General features: G+C 55.4%; 2 protein-coding genes across 2 annotated transcripts in view; both read right to left on the minus strand.

Moving 5' to 3' along the window:
- Positions 1–2157: 2157 nt before the first annotated feature.
- LOC129476485 (small ubiquitin-related modifier 2-like) lies at positions 2158–2931 on the minus strand. Its single transcript, XM_055269512.2, has 2 exons — positions 2668–2931; positions 2158–2597 (listed from the first exon to the last, which is right to left on the minus strand). Exons 1-2 carry the CDS (start codon positions 2814–2816, stop codon positions 2531–2533), a joined length of 216 nt encoding a protein of 71 aa, XP_055125487.1. The 5' UTR covers positions 2817–2931; the 3' UTR covers positions 2158–2530.
- A 3023-nt stretch (positions 2932–5954) lies between these two features.
- Positions 5955–22409, minus strand: part of LOC129475382 (uncharacterized) — a 347136-nt gene continuing 330681 nt past the window's right edge. Inside the window, exon 3 of the mRNA XM_063634589.1 lies at positions 5955–6139. Coding sequence (XP_063490659.1) covers positions 6005–6139 — 135 coding nt within the window. The 3' untranslated portion in view covers positions 5955–6004. The remainder of the gene's footprint in view (positions 6140–22409) is intronic.

The raw sequence follows: 22409 nt of genomic DNA on the forward strand, positions 1-22409 counted from the left end.
AACTATTACAGGGCCGGGCGCAGTGGCTCACGCCTGTAATCCCAGCACGTTGGGAGGCCGAGGCGAGAGGATCACCTGAGGTCAGGAGTTTGAAACCAGCCTGGCCAACATGGTGAAACCCCATCTCTACTAAAAATATAAAACAATTAGCCGGGCGTGGTAGTGGATGCCTGTAATCTTAGCTACTCAGAGGCTGAGGCAGGAGAGTTGCTTGAACCTAGGAGACGGAGGTTGCAGTGAGCTGACATGGTGCCACTGCACTCCAGCCTTGGCAACAGAGTGAGACTCTGCCTCAAAAAAAAAAAAAAAAAAAAAAGAAAGAAAGAAAGAAGTATTACAGATAACATTGATTCAAATATTTCCTCTTCATCTTCTAATCTGTAATCTGTAACAATTCTCCCTGTTTTTTTCTTTGCTATTCCTTTGGTGAGAGACTAGTTTATTATTTGTCCTGTAGAATTATTCACCTTCTACATTTCACTGTATCCATTCCAGTGCAAAACGTATTCTTTTTTAAGCAGAATATCTTGTAGTTAGATCTATGGATTTGGTTAGATTTAGGTACAATTTTTTTTGGCAGGAACATTCATAGTTGATGCTTTATACTTTGATTGCATGATGTCAGCACTCACATATTATTATTATTTTTTGAGACAGAGTCTCGCTCTGTTGTCCAAGCTGGAGTACGGTGGCGCAATTGCTCACTGCCACCTTCTGCCTCTTGAGTTCAAGCAATTCTCCTGCCTCAGCCTTCTGAGTAGAGTAGCTGGAACTACAGGCACGCACCACCACACCCGGCTAATTTTTGTATTTTTAGTAGAGACGGGGTTTCGCCATGTTGGCCAGGTTAGTCTTGAACTCCTGACCTCAGGTGATCCGCCTGCCTCAGCCTCCCAAAGTGCTGGGATTACAGGTGTGAGCCATCACATATGTTTTGCATATATTTAATGTAAAAGATCAGTGAGTTGCAGTATTCTCACCTTGATTCACCCATATTATAAAATTTCCCACCAATCTTGTACCTAAATTTTATTGAATCTATCTGCTGATTTTTTATTGTTGATAAGCAGTTCAAGTATCATATAAATTCACCATATAAAAATGTACAAGTCACTGCTTTTCAGCACATTCAGAAAATTGTGCATCCATTAGCACAACCAATTTTAGAACATTTTTCTAAAATGAAAGCTCCCCTCCCCTCCCCTCCCCTCCTTTCCAGAGTTTTGCTCTTGTTTCCTAGGCTAGAGTGCAATGGGGCAATCTTGGATCACCACAACCTCTGCCTCCCAGGTTCAAGCAATTCTCCTGCCTCAGCCTCCCGAGTAGCTGGGATTACAGGTGTGCACCACCATGCCCAGCTAATTTTGTATTTTTAGTAGAGATGGGGTTTCTTCATGTTGGTCAGGCTGGTCTCGAACTCCTGACCACAGGTGATCCTCTCGCCTTGGCCTCCCAAAGTGCTGGGATTACAGGCGTGAGCCATGGCACCCAGCCAAAAGCTCCATCTCTATTAGTAGTCATTCCTTATTCCCCCTTCCCCAGACCCTGGCATCTACTAATCCACTTTGTGTCTGTTTAGATTTGCCTATTCTGGCCATTTCACATAAATGAGATCACGCAATCTGCATTCTTTTGTGTCTGGTTCTTTAATGTATTATAATATTTTTAGGGTTAAATCCGCATTGTATTATGTATCTGTGCTTCATTCCATGTTATGGCTAAAATAATCCATGGTATGCATATAGCACATTTGTTTAAACATTCACCAGTTCATGGGCATTTGGGTTCTTTCTCCTTTTGGGTTTTATGAATAATGCTGCCACAAACATTCATGCATAACTTTTGTTTGAATATCTGTTTTTAGCTCTCGGGTATATACTTAGGAGTGGAATTGCTGGATCACATGGTAACCCTATGTTTAACTTTTTTTTTTCATTTTAAACAAGCAGTTTATTTAAACAAGACGCTTGACTTGAAGGTAAAACTATCTAGGATTCTTTTGTGTTTTAGAGTAATTTATCCCTACTTAAAGACAGATTGCCCTACATGTAACAGCTACGTACAAAAAAGTTATAAAATTGTCCTTGGTTTTACAATGATAAATGAAAAACATTAAAATTCTCCAATTGAACAAGGTATGCAAGGATTTTTATGTCGTTGTTGTTTTTTTTTTTTTGTTAAAACAGTGAGAGCAAAATAACTTACTGGAATATAAAGATAAGAGCTGAATGAGCATGCCACTAATGGAGAAAGGGGGTATTTTCACAGAATCAGTATTTTTCCCCATCCCGTCTCCACTTGATGTCAATCAAAATATACCATTGGCTGTTTAGTTAAAAAAAAAATGCAATATGCTTGTGCACATATACCAGTTACTTTATGTACAATAAAGGAACGGGGAAATGAAAGAATAGAGAAAACTATACGGTAGTAGTCAGGATGTGGTGGAACAAAATTACAGTTTTCTAATTGAGAAGTAATCTTGGTCTTTAAAGAACAGAGTTATGGAGTAAAGAAGCAGGTTCCCTTTTCAGTAGACACCTCCCGTCTGCTGTTGGAACACATCAATTGTATCTTCATCCTCCATTTCCAACTGTGCAGGTGTGTCTTTCATTGATTGGTTGCCCGTCGAATCGGAATCTGATCTGCCTCATTGACAATCCCTGTCGTTCACAATAGGCTTTCATTAGTTTACTAACTGGTGTATGCCTCTTAATCTTAAACTGCACCACAGAACCATCCTGCCCCGCCACCTTCAAATTAATATGATCGTTGTTCTCAGTCTTGACTCCTTCCTTGGGCTTTTCGTCGGCCATGGCGAGCGCCAGAGTCTCCTCAGCTGCCGCTTCACAAAAGAGGTACCAGGTCCGCACCAAACGAGCACACAAGCAGCACCAAGAGCGGCAGAAGAAAGAGGCGGCAGCGGCGGACTGGGGGGAGGGTGCGTGCACGTCGTGCGCTCCCTCCCCCCACCCTGCGTGCGCGAGCACGAGCCGCCGGGGCCTCCCATTCTGTTTAACTTTTTTTATTATTTCAGTAGGTTTTGGGGAAACAAGTGGTGTTGGATTACTTGGATAAGTTCTTTAGTGGTGATTTCTGAGATTTTAGTGCACCCATTACCGAAGCTGTGTACACTGTACCCAATGTGTAGTCCTTTATCCCTTGCCTCCTTCCCACCCTCCCCCAACCCACATCCCCAAAGTCCATTGTATATATATATTTTAGACGGAGTCTCGGTCTGTCACCCAGGCTGGAGTGCAGTGGAGTGATCTTGGCTCACCGCAACCTCCGCCTCCTGGTCTCAAGCGATTCTCCTGCCTCACCCTCCCGAGTAGCTGGGATTACAGGTGCGTGCCATCACACCCAACTAATTTTTATATTTTTAGTAGAGGTTGGGGGGTTTCACTATGTTGGCCAGACTGGTCTCGAACTGCTGACCTTAAGTAATCCATCTGCCTTGGCCTCCGAAAGTGCTGGGATTACAGGTGTGAACCATCGCGCCTGACCCATTGTATCATTCTTATGCCTTTGTGTCCTCACAGCTTAGCTCCCACTTATTAGTGAGAAGAAACGATGTTTGGTTTTCCATTCCTGAGTTACTTCACTTAGAATAATGGTCTCCAATTCCACCCAGGTTGCTGTGAATGCCATTATTTAGTTCCTTTTATGACTAGTAGTCCATGGTATGTATATGTGTGTGTGTGTGTGTATACGCATACATACACATATATTCTTTATTCACTCATTGATGGGCATTTGGGCTGGTTCCATATTTTTGCAATTGCGAATGGTGCTGCTACAAACATGGGTGTGCAAGTGTCTTTTTTGTATAATGACTTCTTTTCCTCTGGATAGATACCCAGGAGTGGGATTGCTGGATCAAATGGCACTATGGTTAACTTTCTATGGAAGTGCCAAATTGCTTTCGATAATATTAAATATCTATCTACAACATTTTACTTTCCCACCAGCAGTGTATGACAGTTTCAATTTCTCTACATCTTCACACATTTTTTTTTTATTATTATTGAGACCGAGTCTTGCTCTGTTGCCCAGGCTGGAGTGCAGTGGCGCGATCTCGGCTCACTGCAAGCTCTGCCTTCCTGGTTCACGCCATTCTCCTGCCTCAGCCTCCTGAGTAGCTGGGACTACAGGCGCCCGCCACCATGCCCGGCTAATTTTTTGTATTTTTAGTAGAGACGGGGTTTCACTGTGCTAGCCAGGATGGTCTTGATCTCCTGACCTCGTGATCCGCCCGTCTCGGCCTCCCAAAGTGCTGGGATTACAGGCGTGAGCCACTGCGCCTGGCCTCACACACTTGTTATTTTCAATTTGGTTTTTATTCTAGCCATTCTAATAAGCGTGAGGTGTATCTCCTTGTGAGTTTCCTTTGTATTTGCCTATTTGCCTAAATGAATGATATTGAGCAGCAGGGTTTTTTTTTTTTTTTTTTTTTTTTGAGATGGAGTTTCGCTCTTGTTGCCCAGGCAAGCATCCTGTACTGAGCTGCTTGGCCGTTTGCATGGAGATAGCAAAGGATTTGCAGCACGAGAGCCTGGCATGTTTGGATCCATCCTGCCACCTTAATTCACCTTGGCAAAGCCATTTAGCCTCTGTAGACCTTGGTTTCCTGGCACAATGAGTGCTTATTGAATCTGTCCGTTCAGGGAATGTTGACAGAAAAAAGGCTATGACTTGGTTCTCTGTGTCAGGCGATGGACATTCCTCCCTGAAATAAAGGAGGAGAAAGACAGGGAAGTTTCCAGAGAGGGGCAGCTGAGATTCACAGCTGTTACTTTTTGGGTAATTCCACCTGGGGTGAGGGGAAAGCTCTTTTCAGTTTCCATTTTCTGCAACATGGAGTTGTGGCAGAGCCTTAACCCCTCCCCCAACTCTCCACTCAGCAGGTGAAGGCAGCTGCCTGACAAGAACGAAGCATCACCTGTGCGCATTTAGTCTCCTCCTCCCCCCACCTCCTGGTAATTCCCACCCACCTGTGCCCAAACCGCAAGGGAATGAGTAAGAGAAAAGGTCTGGGAGTATCTGGCAGCAGGTGGTCTTGGGGTGGGGGTGGCGGACTGAGAGTGTGAACGTCAGTTGGTGAGGAGTGAAATGGAGCCAGGAAATTCTGAGAAGTTGGAGCTGGTCAAAGGCCAGTTGTAGTGCCTCAGAGGCCTTAGATTTCTTTTTGAAGTGTCTCTTTTAAGGTGAGTTCACTGGAGAGTGTACCTGGGCAGGAATGACTTTGGTTCCCACTGAAAACACGTTTCTATTTGTGAAAAAAAAAAAAAAAAAAAATTCTCCCAAAAACCAATCAAGGACTACATTGTGAATAGGAAAAAAAAAATCCACAACATCTTCACAGTCAAGATTTTAAGCAACCCGAATAGCTTGCATGATTCCCATGAGCCTTGGGAACTCACCAGGCTATTATTTTTAAAGGACCTTTATTTGCATCTCCCCTCCCCTTAGGGAACAAGGTGGGAACAAGGTGCTGGGAGGATGCACGCCCCAAGTTAACACTCCTCAGAGTACTGTCATCAACAGATTATCTTCGTTTTCCTTAATACGCTACAGGTGTCTCCATTCTGCAAGAGCAGCAAGTCCCTTTTTTTTTGAGACGGAGTTTTGTTCTTGTTGCCCAAGCTGGAGTGCAATGGTGCGATCTCGACTCACCGCAACCTCCGCCTCCCAGGTTCAAGCGATTCTCCTGCCTAGGTCTCCTGAGTAGCTGGGATTACAGGCATTCGCCACCAAGCCCGGCTAATTTTGTATTTTCAATAGAGACAGGGTTTCTCCATTCTGGTCAGGATGGTCTCGAACTCCCGACCTCAGTTGATCCACCCGCCTCGGCCTCGCAAAGTGTTGGATTACAGGCGTGAGCCACCGCGCCCGGCCGCAAGTCCCTTTTTTTCCAAAAGAAAATATCAATCAGAGGACTGGTCAGGCAGGGGAAACCTGTGAGTCGCTGTCACTCCTTCGGCCTCAGCACATCCCCACCCACCTAGGCGGCGTAAGCGCCACCAGCAGCATCCCCTGGAAGGCTACAGAAGCAGCGCTGGGCCCCTAGTAGTTCCAGAAAAAAAGTGGGAGGTGATAGGGCACCGGCAGTGTCTGGTCTTGGAAACACGCCTCTCACCTGGGGAGGGAACAATTGAAGCTTTCAATAACGTCAGGCATACAGATGATACAAACTTATAACATCGCCTGAAAGTGTACTTGCTTAGGCTTCTTTTTCCTCTAAACAGTTTTGTGAATGTTAAACGGTAACCTTTTTGTTTTCTCGATACATCAGTCTCCTTTGCCCTCTTGCCAGCGAGGACCTTACTCAAAGGAAACAAATGGGACAAATAGGTACTCCTCAGCAATTACCTAAGACAAGAGGTTTCCCACCCAACTTTCCCATGGCTGCCTCTCTCCGCCCCTTCTTGCACCAGGGGCAGGCTGAGGACACCCCACTCCTACCCTGGGCGGAGCCGGCTCTAGGAAGACCGGATTCCTCTCCCTTCCCCTCCCCGGATTCTTTCAGCCCTCACCTCCCAGGAATGGGAAGGGGGCATCCGACCCCGTATCTGAGGTGCGACTGCGGGACGTTAGAGCGGACTGGGCCTTTCCCGCTGGCGCGTGGCCTCAATCAGGTAGGTCTCCTTCGCCTTTTCTTTCCTTTATTTGCCTTTGCTTTCCCTGACACAGGACACGAGATCAGGGTTTGTGCCATGGACAGCCTTTCTGGTGCAGAGGACCTTCCCTGCCCTCCGGCTTCTGGGCAGCCAGTGCCGGGCGCGCGACTTTGCGCAATGGCGGCTGCAGCCAGCCGAGTTGGCTCCAGCGTCCTGCGGGCATCGGAGGGCTTTGGCGGGCGTTTTGGACGCCGAGTTTTTGCCGCTGCCTAAGTTTTAGTTCTGGCAAGTGTAGGAGGTCCTCCTAGTAAAGCCTTTCTGGCCTTCCCCGTCGGGAGCCTGGAAGAGTCTCCTGTGGCAGGGTGGGCAGAGGGAGAAGGGTGCGCCCGCAGATTCCTTCGCCCCACTCGTGTTCTCCCCACCTACATGGCTTAAGAGGTGTGCGCTCTCGTTCAGTTTAGATTGAGTGGTTGTTAAACCACGTGGCCGCCCTGCCCACAGGGGCTGGGCTCCCCATAATGTAAAACTGAAGAAGAAATATTTCCTCTAACGAATATTTGAACAAAAAGAAATACAGCTTCAGGCCGGGCGCAGTGGCTCACACCTGTAATCCCAGCACCTTGGAAGACTAAGGCGGGAGAATCACTTCAGGCCAGGAGTTCGAGTCCAGCCTGGCCAACATGGTGAAATCCCATCTCTACACAAAAATTAGCCACCCGTGATGCCGCGGACCTGTAGTTCCAGCTACTCTGGAGGCTGAGGCGGGAGGATTGCTTGTGCCCAGGACTTTGTGGCTTCAGTGAGCTGGGATTGCTCCATTGCACTCCATCTTGGGCATCAGAGCCAGAGCCCTTCTTTTAAAAAAAGAAAGAAAGAAAAATGGCAATATACTTCATTTCCATATATGCACTTAAAAACATGGAAGGACAAGACCTCAAAATTTTCAGGGACTTGCCTGGGCGAGTTGGCTCACACCTTTAATCTCTGAACTTTGGGAGGCCAAGGCGGGTGAATCACAGGGTCAGGAGTTTGAGACCAGCCTGGCCAACATGGTGAAACCCCCGACTGTACTAAAAATACAAAACAATAGCTGGGTGTAGTGGCGGGTGCCTCTAATCCCAGCTACTCAGGAGACTGAGGCAGAAAACTCCCTTGAACCCCGGAGGGGGAGGTTGCAGCGAGCTGATACCCTGTCAATGCATTCCAGCCCTGGCGACAGACTGAGATTCCATCTCAAACAACAAAAAAATTTCAGGGCTTTCACATTTTCATCTTTCTACAGTTCTGTAAAATAGGATTTGAAATGGCCGTGATTATTAATGAAATAAAAAGAAGATTAAAAAGAAATAAGGTATCAAAGATGATAGAAGATAGTGGTAATAATACAAAATATCGATACAAGTTGGACAAATTATGTAGAGAAAGAGTCAAAAAGGAAAGAAAACACAATTACATTGGTTATTTCTAGAGGACAGTGCTCAGTGTGTGTGTGTATTTGTATGTTCACATGTTTCTTGTTACTGACACTGAGTCAAAAGTTAGGCTTTCTTTTCTCTTTGCTTCTCTGTCTCTTTCCTCCTTTCTTGATACGTAGTGTTCCGCTGTTGCCCAGGCTGGAATACTGTGGCACCTTCAAGACTCACTACAGCCACAACTTTCTGGCCTCCAGGAATCCTCCAAACACATCCTCCCAAGTAGCTGTGATTACAAGTGCGCACTACCAACCGGTATAGTTTTTGGTTGTTGTTTGAATGGGTCTTTTATTAATATTACTATTTTTTGCAGAGATGGGGTTCCGCCGTATTACTCACGCTGGCCTAGAACTGCCGAGCTCAAACAATCCACCTACCTTGACCTCCAAAAGTTCTGGAATTGCAGTGCCTCACTGGCCCTGGACTTATTTCCAAAATGAAATAAATCACATAAGTTCTGTGGTGACATGTAAAAAACCGAATTCTCGTTACAGCTTTTCCAACTTTGATTTTTTTTAACATGATGAATGTTATGTGTTCTTATTTATCCATGTCCCGTTTAAAGGCACACATGGGCAAGAAGAACCAGACAGTCCAAGAAACTGAATAACATTGAGACATGGACAGCAGAAAAGGAAGCGAACGCAGAAGAAGTGGGTGAGAGGGCATGGGACCCGAATGTGGAGAGACAGAAAGACAGACAGACAGAGAGAGAAAGAAAGAAAGAGAGAAAGACAGACACAGAGCGAGAAAGAAGAAACTATGTTGTAGAAAACAACAATAGAAAGTCCATGCAGGTAAGAGAGTCCCCAAAGGGCCAGGGAGGTAGGAGTTTGGCGTAGTGTGTTCCTACTGTTTAGTCTGTCTTGAGAATACCATTGAATGTCACTCTGTTACTGCAGCAGAACTTAGGCCTCTACCCAAACCCTGACTGCCCAACGAGAAACGTTGAGGACCATCTGGAGGTGGTAGGTGGAATGTACTGTTCTTTTTTGATAAAGTGAAAGAAGGGCCTTGACTGCCTGAAGAGGTCAACATAGGGTTTCCGCCACAGAATATGTTTGGGCACACGTGGGCAAGAAGTCCTGGGCAGTACAAGAAACTCAATCACGTTGAGACAGAGCAGGAGAGGAGGTGGGCCCTGGTAGAAGTGGGCGAGAGCACGTTGGTCCCGAACGTGGCAGGAGAGAGAGAGAAATTATGAGATAGAGAGAAAGAGAGATAGAGAGATGAAACTGTGTTGTGGAAAATGCCAGCGGAAAGTCCATGGGGGCGAAAGAGTCCAGTAAGGGCCAGGGAGGTAGCAGCGTGGCCTAGTGTGTTCCCACTGTTGTGTCTGTCTTGAGAGGAGCATCCAATGTGACTGCGGACCCACAGCAGACGTTAGGCCGCTGGCCACGCCTTGATTGCCCGACGAGGTCAACACAGGGTTTCCCTCACAGAATATGTTTGGGCGGGAAGATCAGAACACCTGGGGCTGGGCCACCTACCGCTCCCCCATGGCACACACGAGTCCTCAGCGGCATGCAAGCCTCTGTGTGTCTTCTACGTGAAGCCTTCTGGGCGGAGCGGTGGAGAGTTGGACGTAGGCCAGGTGTGAGGAGGAGAGGTGTGTATGGGGTGGCCACTGGCTCCCCTCCTGTCTGACGTAGGCTGGCGTGGTCTCTTCCCCCATCCCGTTGCAGGTGCTTCCACGTGAGAAGGTGCCGGGACCCGGTCCCGCTATCCCGGAATTGTAGGTTCACCTGAAGTTTGAGGCCAAACCCCCAGGGGTCATTGGGACGCCAGTCGCCTTTGACCTCTTGGTCAAGCTGGCCTTGCAGTGACCTGTGAGAAAGGCCAAGTGCAAACGTGTCCCAGGGGGCAGGGCCAGGGCTCGGATCCTACTGTGTTCCCAGTCTACTTCTCTTCCCTGCGGGTTCCAGCATCCTCCCATCCTAACGGCATCCTCAGGGATGCGGGTAGGTCGGGTCCATCCCCAGGGCGGTCCAAGGGGACCGCTTTGTGTTTTGTCAGGAAGGCCGGCTGGTAAGAAGGATCCCGCCCAGTCCCATCTGCCAAGGACAGGGTCCCGCAGGTGGGCCAGGGCTGGCCAAAGCGGCCGAGAAGCTGATCGGCCATGTGCGGAGCGCCGTTGGCGTTTTTTCCTCAGCAAAGGGCGGAGGGAGTGGACCTGGGGGAAGGGCAGGTGGGCATTTCTGGAGCAATACTGCCATCAAGAGGAACTGACTTGGTAATCCCGCGCACCCTTCGCTGTGTTCGCCTGGGGAGGAGTGGCTTGGGACTGTCCTGGGGGAGCTGGCAGGACTAGGGCAGGTGCCCGGACGGACCCGAGGTCTCCGGGGACCCGAGAGAAGCAGGGTCTGCCGCCGGGTCGGGCCGTGGAAGCCCCAGAGACAGGCCCCAGGACTAGCCGGAAAGCCAAGACGCCTGGCCGTTCCCGTACAGGAAGCCATGGCCAGGGAGCCTGGTGGCGGCCATGATCTGGCCCGACTAGCGGGGGCCTCGGCCAAGGAGCCTGGGCTCGGGGCTTTGGGCAGTTTGCCTGGTGCCCCTTCCCGTGGCAGCAACCGGGGTGACGGCCTAGCGGGGTCCTCGGCCCGGGAGGCGCCCTCGGCCAAAGTGCACGCCCGCGAGGATGGCCCACTCCCAGGGCTGAGTTCCGTGGCCATTGGCCCCGGTGGCCCCCGGGGCTGGCCGGCGCCGGGGCGTTCCTCCTTGCGTCCTAGGGATGAAGGTGGGCCGCGCGGCATCCCGCGGGGCCCGTTCGCAGACGGTTCTTGACCAGGTGGACCCAAGGACAGGCCCGACCCGGCCTGGCCACCCTCACACACCGTGCACCCGCCTTGTTGAGACTTGTGACCCTGTCTTCTTATGTCCATATCCCGGAGGTTGAGTTGTAGGTGGGCCATTCCCCGTGGTGCTCATTTCTCCCTGGGGGCCTTCCGGGGACCCCAGTTGTCTTTGAGGGTGCGCAGCCCCTTGCCCTGCGATCAGAGGCGCACCGACCGGTGAGCTAGGTGGGAGAGCTTGAGTAATGGAGGCTCTCTCGGCATCTTCTAAGGGGGAGCGGTACCTTCCCTGGCCTGCTGGCGTCTGGGAAGCCGGGAGCACCCAGAAGGAAGGACCCGTCGGACTCTGCCTGGGGACAGCGTGCTGCACGCCAGAAGGGTCTGCTGCTCAGGCCGCATCCCCGTGCCTCTCCTCCAGTGGGTCCCTCAGGTAGAATCGGGGCAGGTCCCGCGGGACGCACAGGGAGGAGGCTCGGAGGACGCATGCTTTGCAGGACCCGGTCAGCTACAGCAGCAGACGGACCCATCTCCCGGGGCTTTTTGGCTTCTCCGAGGGTGTTCGGGTGTCTCCCAAGTGCGCACGGGCTCGTGTCCAAAGGGTCGAGTTCAGCACCGCTTCCCTGAATTCAGGAGTCGAGGAGGAACCTAGAGGACCCTCTGGAGGTGGCTGGTGGAAAGTCCTGTTTGGTTCCATTTTTTTTTTTTTTTTTTTAAATAAAATGAAAGAAGGAATAAGCAGTTGATGGACCTCTTAGGCCCGAAACCTTCCAAGCACAGGAGAAAGCAGAGAATGTCCAGAGGGTTCACGGTCCTCCGTTCCACCTGAATGCAGCGAGAGAGCGAGCCGGATGGATACGTGTGCCCCTCGTCGCCCGTGTGCAGGGACACTGCCACGCAAAGGGACATTGACCCTCCACCGCTACCCACCGTTAAAGGTGAGCGCCCTCCGCCGTGGCAAGGAGCAACGGGATGATATTCACCTGGGACTTCCCTCACATTGACTTGTGGGAAACGGAAAGCAGGCCCCTGGGGTGGTGTCGCTGGTGGAGGTAGAAGCGGAGGGCCTGTCCTGGTACTTGAGTTCTTGAGCATTTCTCTTGCCGCCTCAGCCTATGTGCACGATGTCTCACAGGTGCAGTTGCAGCTCTTACCGTTTCAAAGGCAAACGTGGGCAAGAAGTCCTGGGCAGTACAAGAAAGTCAATCACGTTGAGACAGAGAGAGCAGGAGAGGAGGTGGGCCCTGGTAGAAGTGGGCGAAAGCACGTTGGTCCCGAACGTGGCAGGAGAGAGAAATTATGAGATAGAGAGACAGAGAGATGAAACTGTGTTGTGGAAAATGCCAGCGGAAAGTCCATGGGGGCGAAAGAGTCCCCGTAAGCGCCAGGGAGGTAGCAGCGTGCCCTAGTGTGTTCCCACTGTTGTGTCTGTCTTGAGAGGAGCATCCAATGTGACTGGGGACCCACAGCAGACGTTAGGCCGCTGCCCATGCCTTGACTGCCCGACGAGGTCAACACAGGGTTTCCCTCACAGAATATGTTTGGGCGGGAAGATCGGAACACCTGGGGCTGGGCCACCTACCGCTCCCCCATGGCACACACGAGTCCTCAGCGGCATGCAAGCCTCTGTGTGTCTTCTACGTGAAGCCTTCTGGGCGGAGCGGTGGAGAGTTGGACGTAGGCCAGGTGTGAGGAGGAGATGTGTGTATGGGGTGGCCACTGGCTCCCCTCCAGTCTGACGTAGGCTGCGTGGGCTCTTCCCCCATCCCGTTGCCGGTGCTTCCACGTGAGAAGGTGCCGGGACCCGGTCCCGCTATCCCGGAATTGTAGGTTCACCTGAAGTTTGAGGCCAAACCCCCAGGGGTCATTGGGACGCCAGTCGCCTTTGACCTCTTGGTCAAGCTGTCCTTGCAGTGACCGGTGAGAAAGGCCAAGTGCAAACGTGTCCCGGGGGTCAGGGCCAGGGCTCGGATCCTACTGTGTTCCCAGTCTCCTTCTCTTCCCTGCGGGTTCCAGCATCCTCCCATCCTAACGGCATCCTCAGGGATGCGGGTAGGTCGGGTCCATCACCAGGGCGGTCCAAGGGGACCGCTTTGTGGTTTGTCAGGAAGGCCGGCTGGTAAGAAGGATCCCGCCCAGTCCCATCTGCCAAGGACAGGGTCCCGCAGGTGGGCCAGGGCTGGCCAAAGCGGCCGAGAAGCTGATCGGCCACCTGCGGAGCGCCGTTGGCGTTTTTTCCTCAGCAAAGGGCGGAGGGAGTGGACCTGGGGGAAGGGCAGGTGGGCATTTCTGGAGCAATACTGCCATCAAGAGGAACTGCGTTGGCAATCCCGCGAACCCTTCGCTGTGTTCGCCTGGGGAGGAGTGGCTTGGGACTGTCCTGGGTGAGCTGGCAGGATTAGGGCAGGTGCCCGGACGGACCCGAGGTCTCCGGGGACACGAGAGAAGCAGGGTCGGCCGCCGGGTCGGGCGGTGGAAGCCCCAGAGACAGGCGCCAGGACTAGCCGGACAGCCAAGACGCCTGGCCGTTCCCGTAAAGGAAGTCACTGCCGGGGAGCCTGGTGGCGGCCATGATCTGGGCGGGACTAGCGGGGCCTCGGCCAATTAGCCTGGGCTCGGGGCCTTGGGCAGTTTGCCTGGTGCCCCTTCCCGTGGCAGCAACCGGGGTGACGGCTTAGCGGTGTCCTCGGCCCGGGAGGCTCCCTCGGCCAAACTGCACGCCCGTGAGGAGGGCCCACTCCCAGGGCTGAGCTACGTGGCCATTGGCGCCGGTGGCACCCGGTGCTGGCCGGCACTTGGGCGTTCCTCCTTGCCTCCTATGGATGAAGGTGGGCCGCGGGGCATCCCGCGGGGCCCGTTCGCAGACGGTTCTTGACCAGGTGGACCCAAGGACAGGCCCGACCCGGCCCGGCCACCCTCACACACCGCGCACCCGCCTTGTTGAGACTTGTGACCCTGTCTTCTTATGTCCATGTCCCGGAGGTTGACTTGTAGGTGGGCCATTCCCCGTGGTGCTCATTTCTCCCTGGGGGCCTTCCGGGGACCCCGGTTGTCTTTGAGGGTGCGCAGCCCCTTGCCCTGCGATCAGAGGCGCACCGACCGGTGAGCTGGGTGGCAGAGCTTGAGTAATGGAGCCTCTCTGGGCATCTGCTAAGGGGGAGCGGGACCTTCCCAGACCTGCTGGCGTCTGGGAAGCCGGGAGCACCCAGAAGGAAGGACCCGTCGGACTCTGCCTGGGGACAGCGTGCTGCACGCCAGAAGGGTCTGCTGCTCAGGCCGCATCCCCGTGCCTCTCCTCCAGTGGGTCCCTCAGGTAGAATCGGGGCAGGTCCCGCGGGACGCACAGGGAGGAGGCTCGGAGGACGCATCCTTTGCAGGACCCGGTCGGCTACAGCAGCAGACGGACCCGTCTCCGGGGGCTTTTTGGCTTCTCCGAGGGTGTTCGGGAGTCTCCCAAGTGCGCAGGGGCTCGTGTCCAAAGGGTCGAGTTCAGCACCGCTTCCCTGAATTCAGGAGTGGAGGAGGAACCTAGAGGACCCTCTGGAGGTGGCAGGTGGAATGTCCTGTTTTGTTCCATTTTTTTTTTTTTTTTTTTAATAAAATGAAAGAAGGAATAAGCAGTTGATGGACCTCTTAGGCCCGAAACCTTCCAAGCACAGGAGAAAGCAGAGAAGGTCCAGAGGGTTCACGGTCCTCCGTTCCACCTGAATGCAGCGAGAGAGCGAGCCGGGTGGATACGTGTGCCCCTCGTCGCCCGTGTGCAGGGACACTGCCACGCAAAGGGACATTGACCCTCCACTGCTACCCACCGTTAAGGGTGAGCGCCGTCCGCCGTGGCAAGGAGCAATGGGATGACATTCACCTGGGACATCCCTCACCTTGGCTTGCGGGAAACGGAAAGCAGGCCCCTGGGGTGGTGTCGCAGGTGGTGGTAGAAGCGGAGGGCGTGTCCTGGTACTTGAGTTCTTGAGCATTTCTCTTGCGGCCTCTCAGCCTAGCTGCACGATGTCTCACAGGTGTAGTTGCAGCTCTTACCGTTTCAAAGGCACACGTGGGCAAGAAGTCCTGGGCAGTACAAGAAACTCAATCACGTTGAGACAGAGAGAAGGAGAGGAGGTGGGCCCTGGTAGAAGGGGGCGAGAGCACGTTGGTCCCGAACGTGGCAGGAGAGAGAGAGAAATTATGAGATAGAGAGAAAGAGAGACAGAGAGATGAAACTGTGTTGTGGAAAATGCCAGCGGAAAGTCCATGGGGGCGAAAGAGTCCAGTAAGGGCCAGGGAGGTAGCAGCGTGGCCTAGTGTGTTCCCACTGTTGTGTCTGTCTTGAGAGGAGCATCCAATGTGACTGGGGACCCACAGCATACGTTAGGCCGCTGCCCACGCCTTGACTGCCCGACGAGGTCAACACAGGGTTTCCGTCACAGAATATGTTTGGGCGGGAAGATTGGAACACCTGGGGCTGGGCCACCTACCGCTCCCCCATGGCACACACGAGTCCTCAGCGGCATGCAAGCCTCTGTGTGTCTTCTACGTGAAGCCTTCTGGGCGGAGCGGTGGAGAGTTGGACGTAGGCCAGGTGTGAGGAGGAAACGTGTGTATGGGGTGGCCACTGGCTCCCCTCCTGTCTGACGTAGGCTGGCGTGGGCTCTTCCCCCATCCCGTTGCGAGTGCTTCCACGTGAGAAGGTGCCGGGACCCGGTCCCGCTATCTCGGAATTGTAGGTTCACCTGAAGTTTGAGGCCAAAACCCAAGGGGTCATTGGGACGCCAGTCGCCTTTGAACTCTTGGTCAAGCTGGCCTTGCAGTGACCGGTGAGAAAGGCCAAGTGCAAACGTGTCCCAGGGGGCAGGGCCAGGGCTCGGATCCTACTGTGTTCCCAGTCTCGTTCTCTTCCCTGCGGGTTCCAGCATCCTCCCATCCTAACGGCATCCTCAGGGATGCGGGTAGGTCGGGTCCATCCCCAGGGCGGTCCAAGGGGACCGCTTTGTGGTTTGTCAGGAAGGCCGGCTGGTAAGAAGGATCCCGCCCAGTCCCATCTGCCAAGGACAGGGTCCCGCAGGTGGGCCAGGGCTGGCCAAAGCGGCTGAGAAGATGATCGGCCATGTGCGGAGCGCCGTTGGCGTTTTTTCCTCAGCAAAGGGCGGAGGGAGTGGACCTGGGGGAAGGGCAGGTGGGCATTTCTGGAGCAATACTGCCATCAAGAGGAACTGAGTTGGCAATCCCGCGCACCCTTCGCTGTGTTCGCCTGGGGAGGAGTGGCTTGGGACTGTCCTGGGGGAGCTGGCAGGGCTAGGGCAGGTGCCCGGACGGACCCAAGGTCTCCGGGGACCCGAGAGAAGCAGGGTCTGCCGCCGGGTCGGGCCGTGGAAGCCCCAGAGACAGGCCCCAGGACTAGCTGGACAGCCAAGGCGCCTGGCCGTTCCCGTACAGGAAGCAACGGCCGGGGAGCCTGGTGGCGGCCATGATCTGGGTGGGACTAGCGGGGTCCTTGGCCAAGGAGCCTGGGTTCGGGGCCTTGGGCAGTTTGCCTGGTGCCCCTTCCCGTGGCAGCAACCGGGGTGACGGCCTAGCGGGGTCCTCGGCCCGGGAGGCTCCCTCGGCCAAACTGTACGCGCGTGAGGAGGGCCCACTCCCAGGGCTGAGTTCCGTGGCCATTGGCGCCGGTGGCCCCGTGCTGGCCGGCGCTGGGGCGTTCCTCCTTGCGTCCTAGGGATGAAGGTGGGCCGCGGGGCATCCCGCGGGGCCCGTTCGCAGACGGTTCTTGACCAGGTGGACCCAAGGACAGGCCCGACCCGGCCCGGCCACCCTCACACACCGCGCACCCGCCTTGTTGAGACTTGTGACCCTGTCTTCTTATGCCCATGTCCCGGAGGTTGAGTTGTAGGTGGGCCATTCCCCGTGGTGCTCATTTCTCCCTGGGGGCCTTCCGGGGACCCCGGTTGTCTTTGAGGGTGCGCAGCCCCTTACCCTGCGATCAGAGGCGCACCGACCGGTGAGCTGGGTGGCAGAGCTTGAGTAATGGAGGCTCTCTGGGCATCTTCTAAGGGGGAGCGGTACCTTCCCAGGCCTGCTGGCGTCTGGGAAGCCGGGAGCACCCAGAAGGAAGGACCCGTCGGACTCTGCCTGGGGACAGCGTGCTGCACGCCAGAAGGGTCTGCGGCTCAGGCCGCATCCCCGTGCCTCTCCTCCAGTGGGTCCCTCAGGTAGAATCGGGGCAGGTCCCGGGGGACGCACAGGGAGGAGGCTCGGAGGATGCATGCTTTGCAGGACCCGGTCAGCTACAGCAGCAGACGGACCCATCTGCCGGGGCTTTTTGTCTTCTCCAAGGGTGTTCGGGTGTCTCCCAAGTGCGCAGGGTCTCGTGTCCAAAGGGTCGAGTTCAGCACCGCTTCCCTGAATTCAGGAGTGGAGGAGGAAGCTAGAGGACCCTCTGGAGGTGGCTGGTGGAATGTCCTGTTTGGTTCCATTTTTTTTTTTTTTTTTAATAAAATGAAAGAAGGAATAAGCAGTTGATGGACCTCTTAGGCCCGAAACCTTCCAAGCACAGGAGAAAGCAGAGAAGGTCCAGAGGGTTCACGGTCCTCCGTTCCACCTGAATGCAGCGAGAGAGCGAGCCGGGTGGATACGTGTGCCCCTCGTTGCCCGTGTGCAGGGACACTGCCACGCAAAGGGACATTGACCCTCCACCGCTACCCACCATTAAAGGTGAGCGCCCTCCGCCGTGGCAAGGAGCAACGGGATGACATTCACGTGGGACTTCCCTCACACTGGCTTGTGGGAAACGGAAAGCAGGCCCCTGGGGTGGTGTCGCTGGTGGTGGTAGAAGCGGAGGGCGTGTCCTGGTACTTGAGTTCTTGAGCATTTCTCTTGCCGCCTCTCAGCCTAGCTGCACGATGTCACACAGGTGCAGTTGCAGCTCTTACCGTTTCAAAGGCACACGTGGGCAAGAAGTCCTGGGCAGTACAAGAAACTCAACACGTTGAGAGAGAGCAGGAGAGGAGGTGGGCCCTGGTAGAAGTGGGCGAGGGCACGTTGGTCCCGAACGTGGCAGGAGAGAGAGAGAAATTATGAGATAGAGAGAAAGAGAGATAGAGAGATGAAACTGTGTTGTGGAAAATGCCAGCGGAAAGTCCATGGGGGCGAAAGAGTCCAGTAAGGGCCAGGGAGGTAGCAGCGTGGCCTAGTGTGTTCCCACTGTTGTATCTGTGTTGAGAGGAGCATCCAATGTGACTGGGGACCCACAGCATACGTTAGGCCGCTGCCCACGCCTTGACTGCCCGACGAGGTCAACACAGGGTTTCCCTCACAGAATATGTTTGGGCGGGAAGATCGGAACACCTGGGGCTGGGCCACCTACCGCTCCCCCATGGCACACACGAGTCCTCAGCGGCATGCAAGCCTCTGTGTGTCTTCTACGTGAAGCCTTCTGGGCGGAGCGGTGGAGAGTTGGACGTAGGCCAGGTGTGAGGAGGAGACGTGTGTATGGGGTGGCCACTGGCTCCCCTCCTGTCTGACGTAGGCTGGCGTGGGCTCTTCCCCCATCCTCTTGCCAGTGCTTCCACGTGAGAAGGTGCCGGGACCCGGTCCCGCTATCCCAGAATTGTAGGTTCACCTGAAGTTTGAGGCCAAAACCCAAGGGGTCATTGGGACGCCAGTCGCCTTTGACGTCTTGTTCAAGCTGGCCTTGCAGTGACCTGTGAGAAAGGCCAAGTGCAAACGTGTCCCGGGGGGCAGGGCCAGGGCTCGAATCCTACTGTGTGCCCAGTCTCCTTCTCATCCCTGCGGGTTCCAGCATCCTCCCATCCTAACGGCATCCTCAGGGATGCGGGTAGGTCTGGTCCATCCCCAGGGCGGTCCAAGGGGACCGCTTTGTGGTTTGTCAGGAAGGCCGGCTGGTAAGAAGGATCCCGCCCAGTCCCATCTGCCAAGGACACGGTCCTGCAGGTGGGCCAGGGCTGGCCAAAGCGGCCCAGAAGCTGATCGGCCATGTGCGGAGTGCCGTTGGCGTTTTTTCCTCAGCAAAGGGCGGAGGGAGTGGACCTGGGGGAAGGGCAGGTGGGCATTTCTGGAGCAGTACTGCCATCAAGAGGAAGTAAGTTGGCAATCCCGCGCACCCTTCGCTGTGTTCGCCTGGGGAGGAGTGGCTTGGGACTGTCCTGGGGGAGCTGGCAGGATTAGGGCAGGTGCCCGGACGGACCCGAGGTCTCCGGGGACACGAGAGAAGCAGGGTCGGCCGCCGGGTCGGGCGGTGGAAGCCCCAGAGACAGGCGCCAGGACTAGCCGGACAGCCAAGACGCCTGGCCGTTCCCGTACAGGAAGCCACGGCCAGGGAGCCTGGTGGCGGCCATGATCTGGGCAGGACTAGCGGGGGCCTCGGCCAAGGAGCCTGGGCTCGGGGCCTTGGGCAGTTTGCCTGGTGCCCCTTCCCGTGGCAGCAACCGGGGTGACGGCCTAGCGGGGTCCTCGGCCCGGGAGGCTCCCTCGGCCAAACTGTACGCCCGTGAGGAGGGCCCACTCCCAGGGCTGAGTTCCGTGGCCATTGGCGCCGGTGGCCCCGTGCTGGCCGGCGCTGGGGCGTTCCTCCTTGCGTCCTAGGGATGAAGGTGGGCCGCGGGGCATCCCGCGGGGCCCGTTCGCAGACGGTTCTTGACCAGGTGGACCCAAGGACAGGCCCGACCCGGCCCGGCCACCCTCACACACCGCGCACCCGCCTTGTTGAGACTTGTGACCCTGTCTTCTTATGCCCATGTCCCGGAGGTTGACTTGTAGGTGGGCCATTCCCCGTGGTGCTCATTTCTCCCTGGGGGCCTTCCGGGGACCCCGGTTGTCTTTGAGGGTGCGCAGCCCCTTGCCCTGCGATCAGAGGCGCACCGACCGGTGAGCTGGGTGGCAGAGCTTGAGTAATGGAGCCTCTCTGGGCATCTGCTAAGGGGGAGTGGGACCTTCCAAGGCCTGCTGGCGTCTGGGAAGCCGGGAGCACCCAGAAGGAAGGACCCGTCGGACTCTGCCTGGGGACAGCGTGCTGCACGCCAGAAGGGTCTGCTGCTCAGGCCGCATCCCCGTGCCTCTCCTCCAGTGGGTCCCTCAGGTAGAATCGGGGCAGGTCCCGCGGGACGCACAGGGAGGAGGCTCGGAGGACGCATCCTTTGCAGGACCCGGTCAGCTACAGCAGCAGACGGATCCATCTCCCGGGGCTTTTTGGCTTCTCCGAGGGTGTTCGGGAGTCTCCCAAGTGCGCAGGGGCTCGTGTCCAAAGGGTCGAGTTCAGCACCGCTTCCCTGAATTCAGGAGTGGAGGAGGAACCTAGAGGACCCTCTGGAGGTGGCAGGTGGAATGTCCTGTTTTGTTCCATTTTTTTTTTTTTTTTTTAATAAAATGAAAGAAGGAATAAGCACTTAATGGACCTCTTAGGCCCGAAACCTTCCAAGCACAGGAGCAAAGCAGAGAATGTCCAGAGGGTTCACGGTCCTCCGTTCCACCTGAATGCAGCGAGAGAGCGAGCCGGATGGATACGTGTGCCCCTCATCGCCCGTGTGCAGGGCCACTGCCACGCAAAGGGACATTGACCCTCCACCGCAACGCACCGTTAAGTGTGAGCGCCGTCCGCCGTGGCAAGGAGCAACGGGATGACATTCACCTGGGACTTCCCACACCTTGGCTTGCGGGAAACGGAAAGCAGGCCCCTGGGGTGGTGTCGCAGGTGGTGGTAGAAGCGGAGGGCGTGTCCTGGTACTTGAGTTCTTGAGCATTTCTCTTGCCGCCTCTCAGCCTAGCTGCACGATGTCTCACAGGTGAAGTTGCAGCTCTTACCGTTTCAAAGGCACACGTGGGCAAGAAGTCCTGGGCAGTACAAGAAACTCAATCACGTTGAGACAGAGAGAGCAGGAGAGGAGGTGGGCCCTGGTAGAAGGGGGCGAGAGCACGTTGGTCCCGAACGTGGCAGGAGAGAGAGAGAAATTATGAGATAGAGAGAAAGAGAGACAGAGAGATGAAACTGTGTTGTGGAAAATGCCAGCGGAAAGTCCATGGGGGCGAAAGAGTCCAGTAAGGGCCAGGGAGGTAGCAGCGTGGCCTAGTGTGTTCCCACTGTTGTATCTGTGTTGAGAGGAGCATCCAATGTGACTGGGGACCCACAGCAGACGTTAGGCCGCTGCCCACGCCTTGACTGCCCGACGAGGTCAACACAGGGTTTCCCTCACAGAATATGTTTGGGCGGGAAGATCGGAACACCTGGGGCTGGGCCACCTACCGCTCCCCCATGGCACACACGAGTCCTCAGCGGCATGCAAGCCTCTGTGTGTCTTCTACGTGAAGCCTTCTGGGCGGAGCGGTGGAGGGTTGGACGTAGGCCAGGTGTGAGGAGGAGACGTGTGTATGGGGTGGCCACTGGCTCCCCTCCTGTCTGACGTAGGCTGGCGTGGGCTCTTCCCCCATCCCGTTGCCAGTGCTTCCACGTGAGAAGGTGCCGGGACCCGGTCCCGCTATCCCGGAATTGTAGGTTCACCTGAAGTTTGAAGCCAAAACCCAAGGGGTCATTGGGACGCCAGTCGCGTTTGACCTCTTGGTCAAGCTGGCCTTGCAGTGACCTGTGAGGAAGGCGAAGTGCAAACGTGTCCCAGGGGTCAGGGCCAGGGCTCGGATCCTACTGTGTTCCCAGTCTCGTTCTCTTCCCTGCGGGTTCCAGCATCCTCCCATCCTAACGGCATCCTCAGGGATGCGGGTAGGTCGGTTCCATCCCCAGGGCGGTCCAAGGGGACCGCTTTGTGGTTTGTCAGGAAGGCCGGCTGGTAAGAAGGATCCCGCCCAGTCCCATCTGCCAAGGACAGGGTCCCGCAGGTGGGCCAGCGCTGGACAAAGAGGCCGAGAAGCTGATCGGCCATGTGCGGGGCGCCGTTGGTGTTTTTTCCTCAGCAAAGGGCGGAGGGAGTGGACCTGGGGGAAGGGCAGGTGGGCATTTCTGGAGCAATACTGCCATCAAGAGGAACTGAGTTGGCAATCCCGCGCACCCTTCGCTGTGTTCGCCTGGGGAGGAGTGGCTTGGGACTGTCCTGTGGGAGCTGACAGGACTAGGGCAGGTGCCCGGACGGACCCGAGGTCTCCGGGGACACGAGAGAAGCAGGGTCTGCCGCCGGGTCGGGCCGTGGAAGCCCCAGAGACAGGCGCCAGGACTAGCCGGACAGCCAAGACGCCTGGCCGTTCCCGTACAGGAAGCCATGGCCGGGGAGCCTGGGGGCGGCCATGATCTGGCCCGACTAGCGGGGGCCTCGGCCAAGGAGCCTGGGCTCGGGGCCTTGGGCAGTTTGCCTGGTGCCCCTTCCCGTGGCAGCAACCGGGGTGACGGCCTAGCGGGGTCCTCGGCCCGGGAGGCTCCCTCGGCCAAACTGTACGCCCGTGAGGAGGGCCCACTCCCAGGGCTGAGTTCCGTGGCCATTGGCGCCGGTGGCCCCGTGCTGGCCGGCGCTGGGGCGTTCCTCCTTGCGTCCTAGGGATGAAGGTGGGCCGCGGGGCATCCCGCGGGGCCCGTTCGC

The sequence above is a fragment of the Symphalangus syndactylus genome, chromosome X, assembly GCF_028878055.3.
Source record: "Symphalangus syndactylus isolate Jambi chromosome X, NHGRI_mSymSyn1-v2.1_pri, whole genome shotgun sequence".
In the NCBI taxonomy this organism is placed as follows: domain Eukaryota; kingdom Metazoa; phylum Chordata; class Mammalia; order Primates; family Hylobatidae; genus Symphalangus; species Symphalangus syndactylus.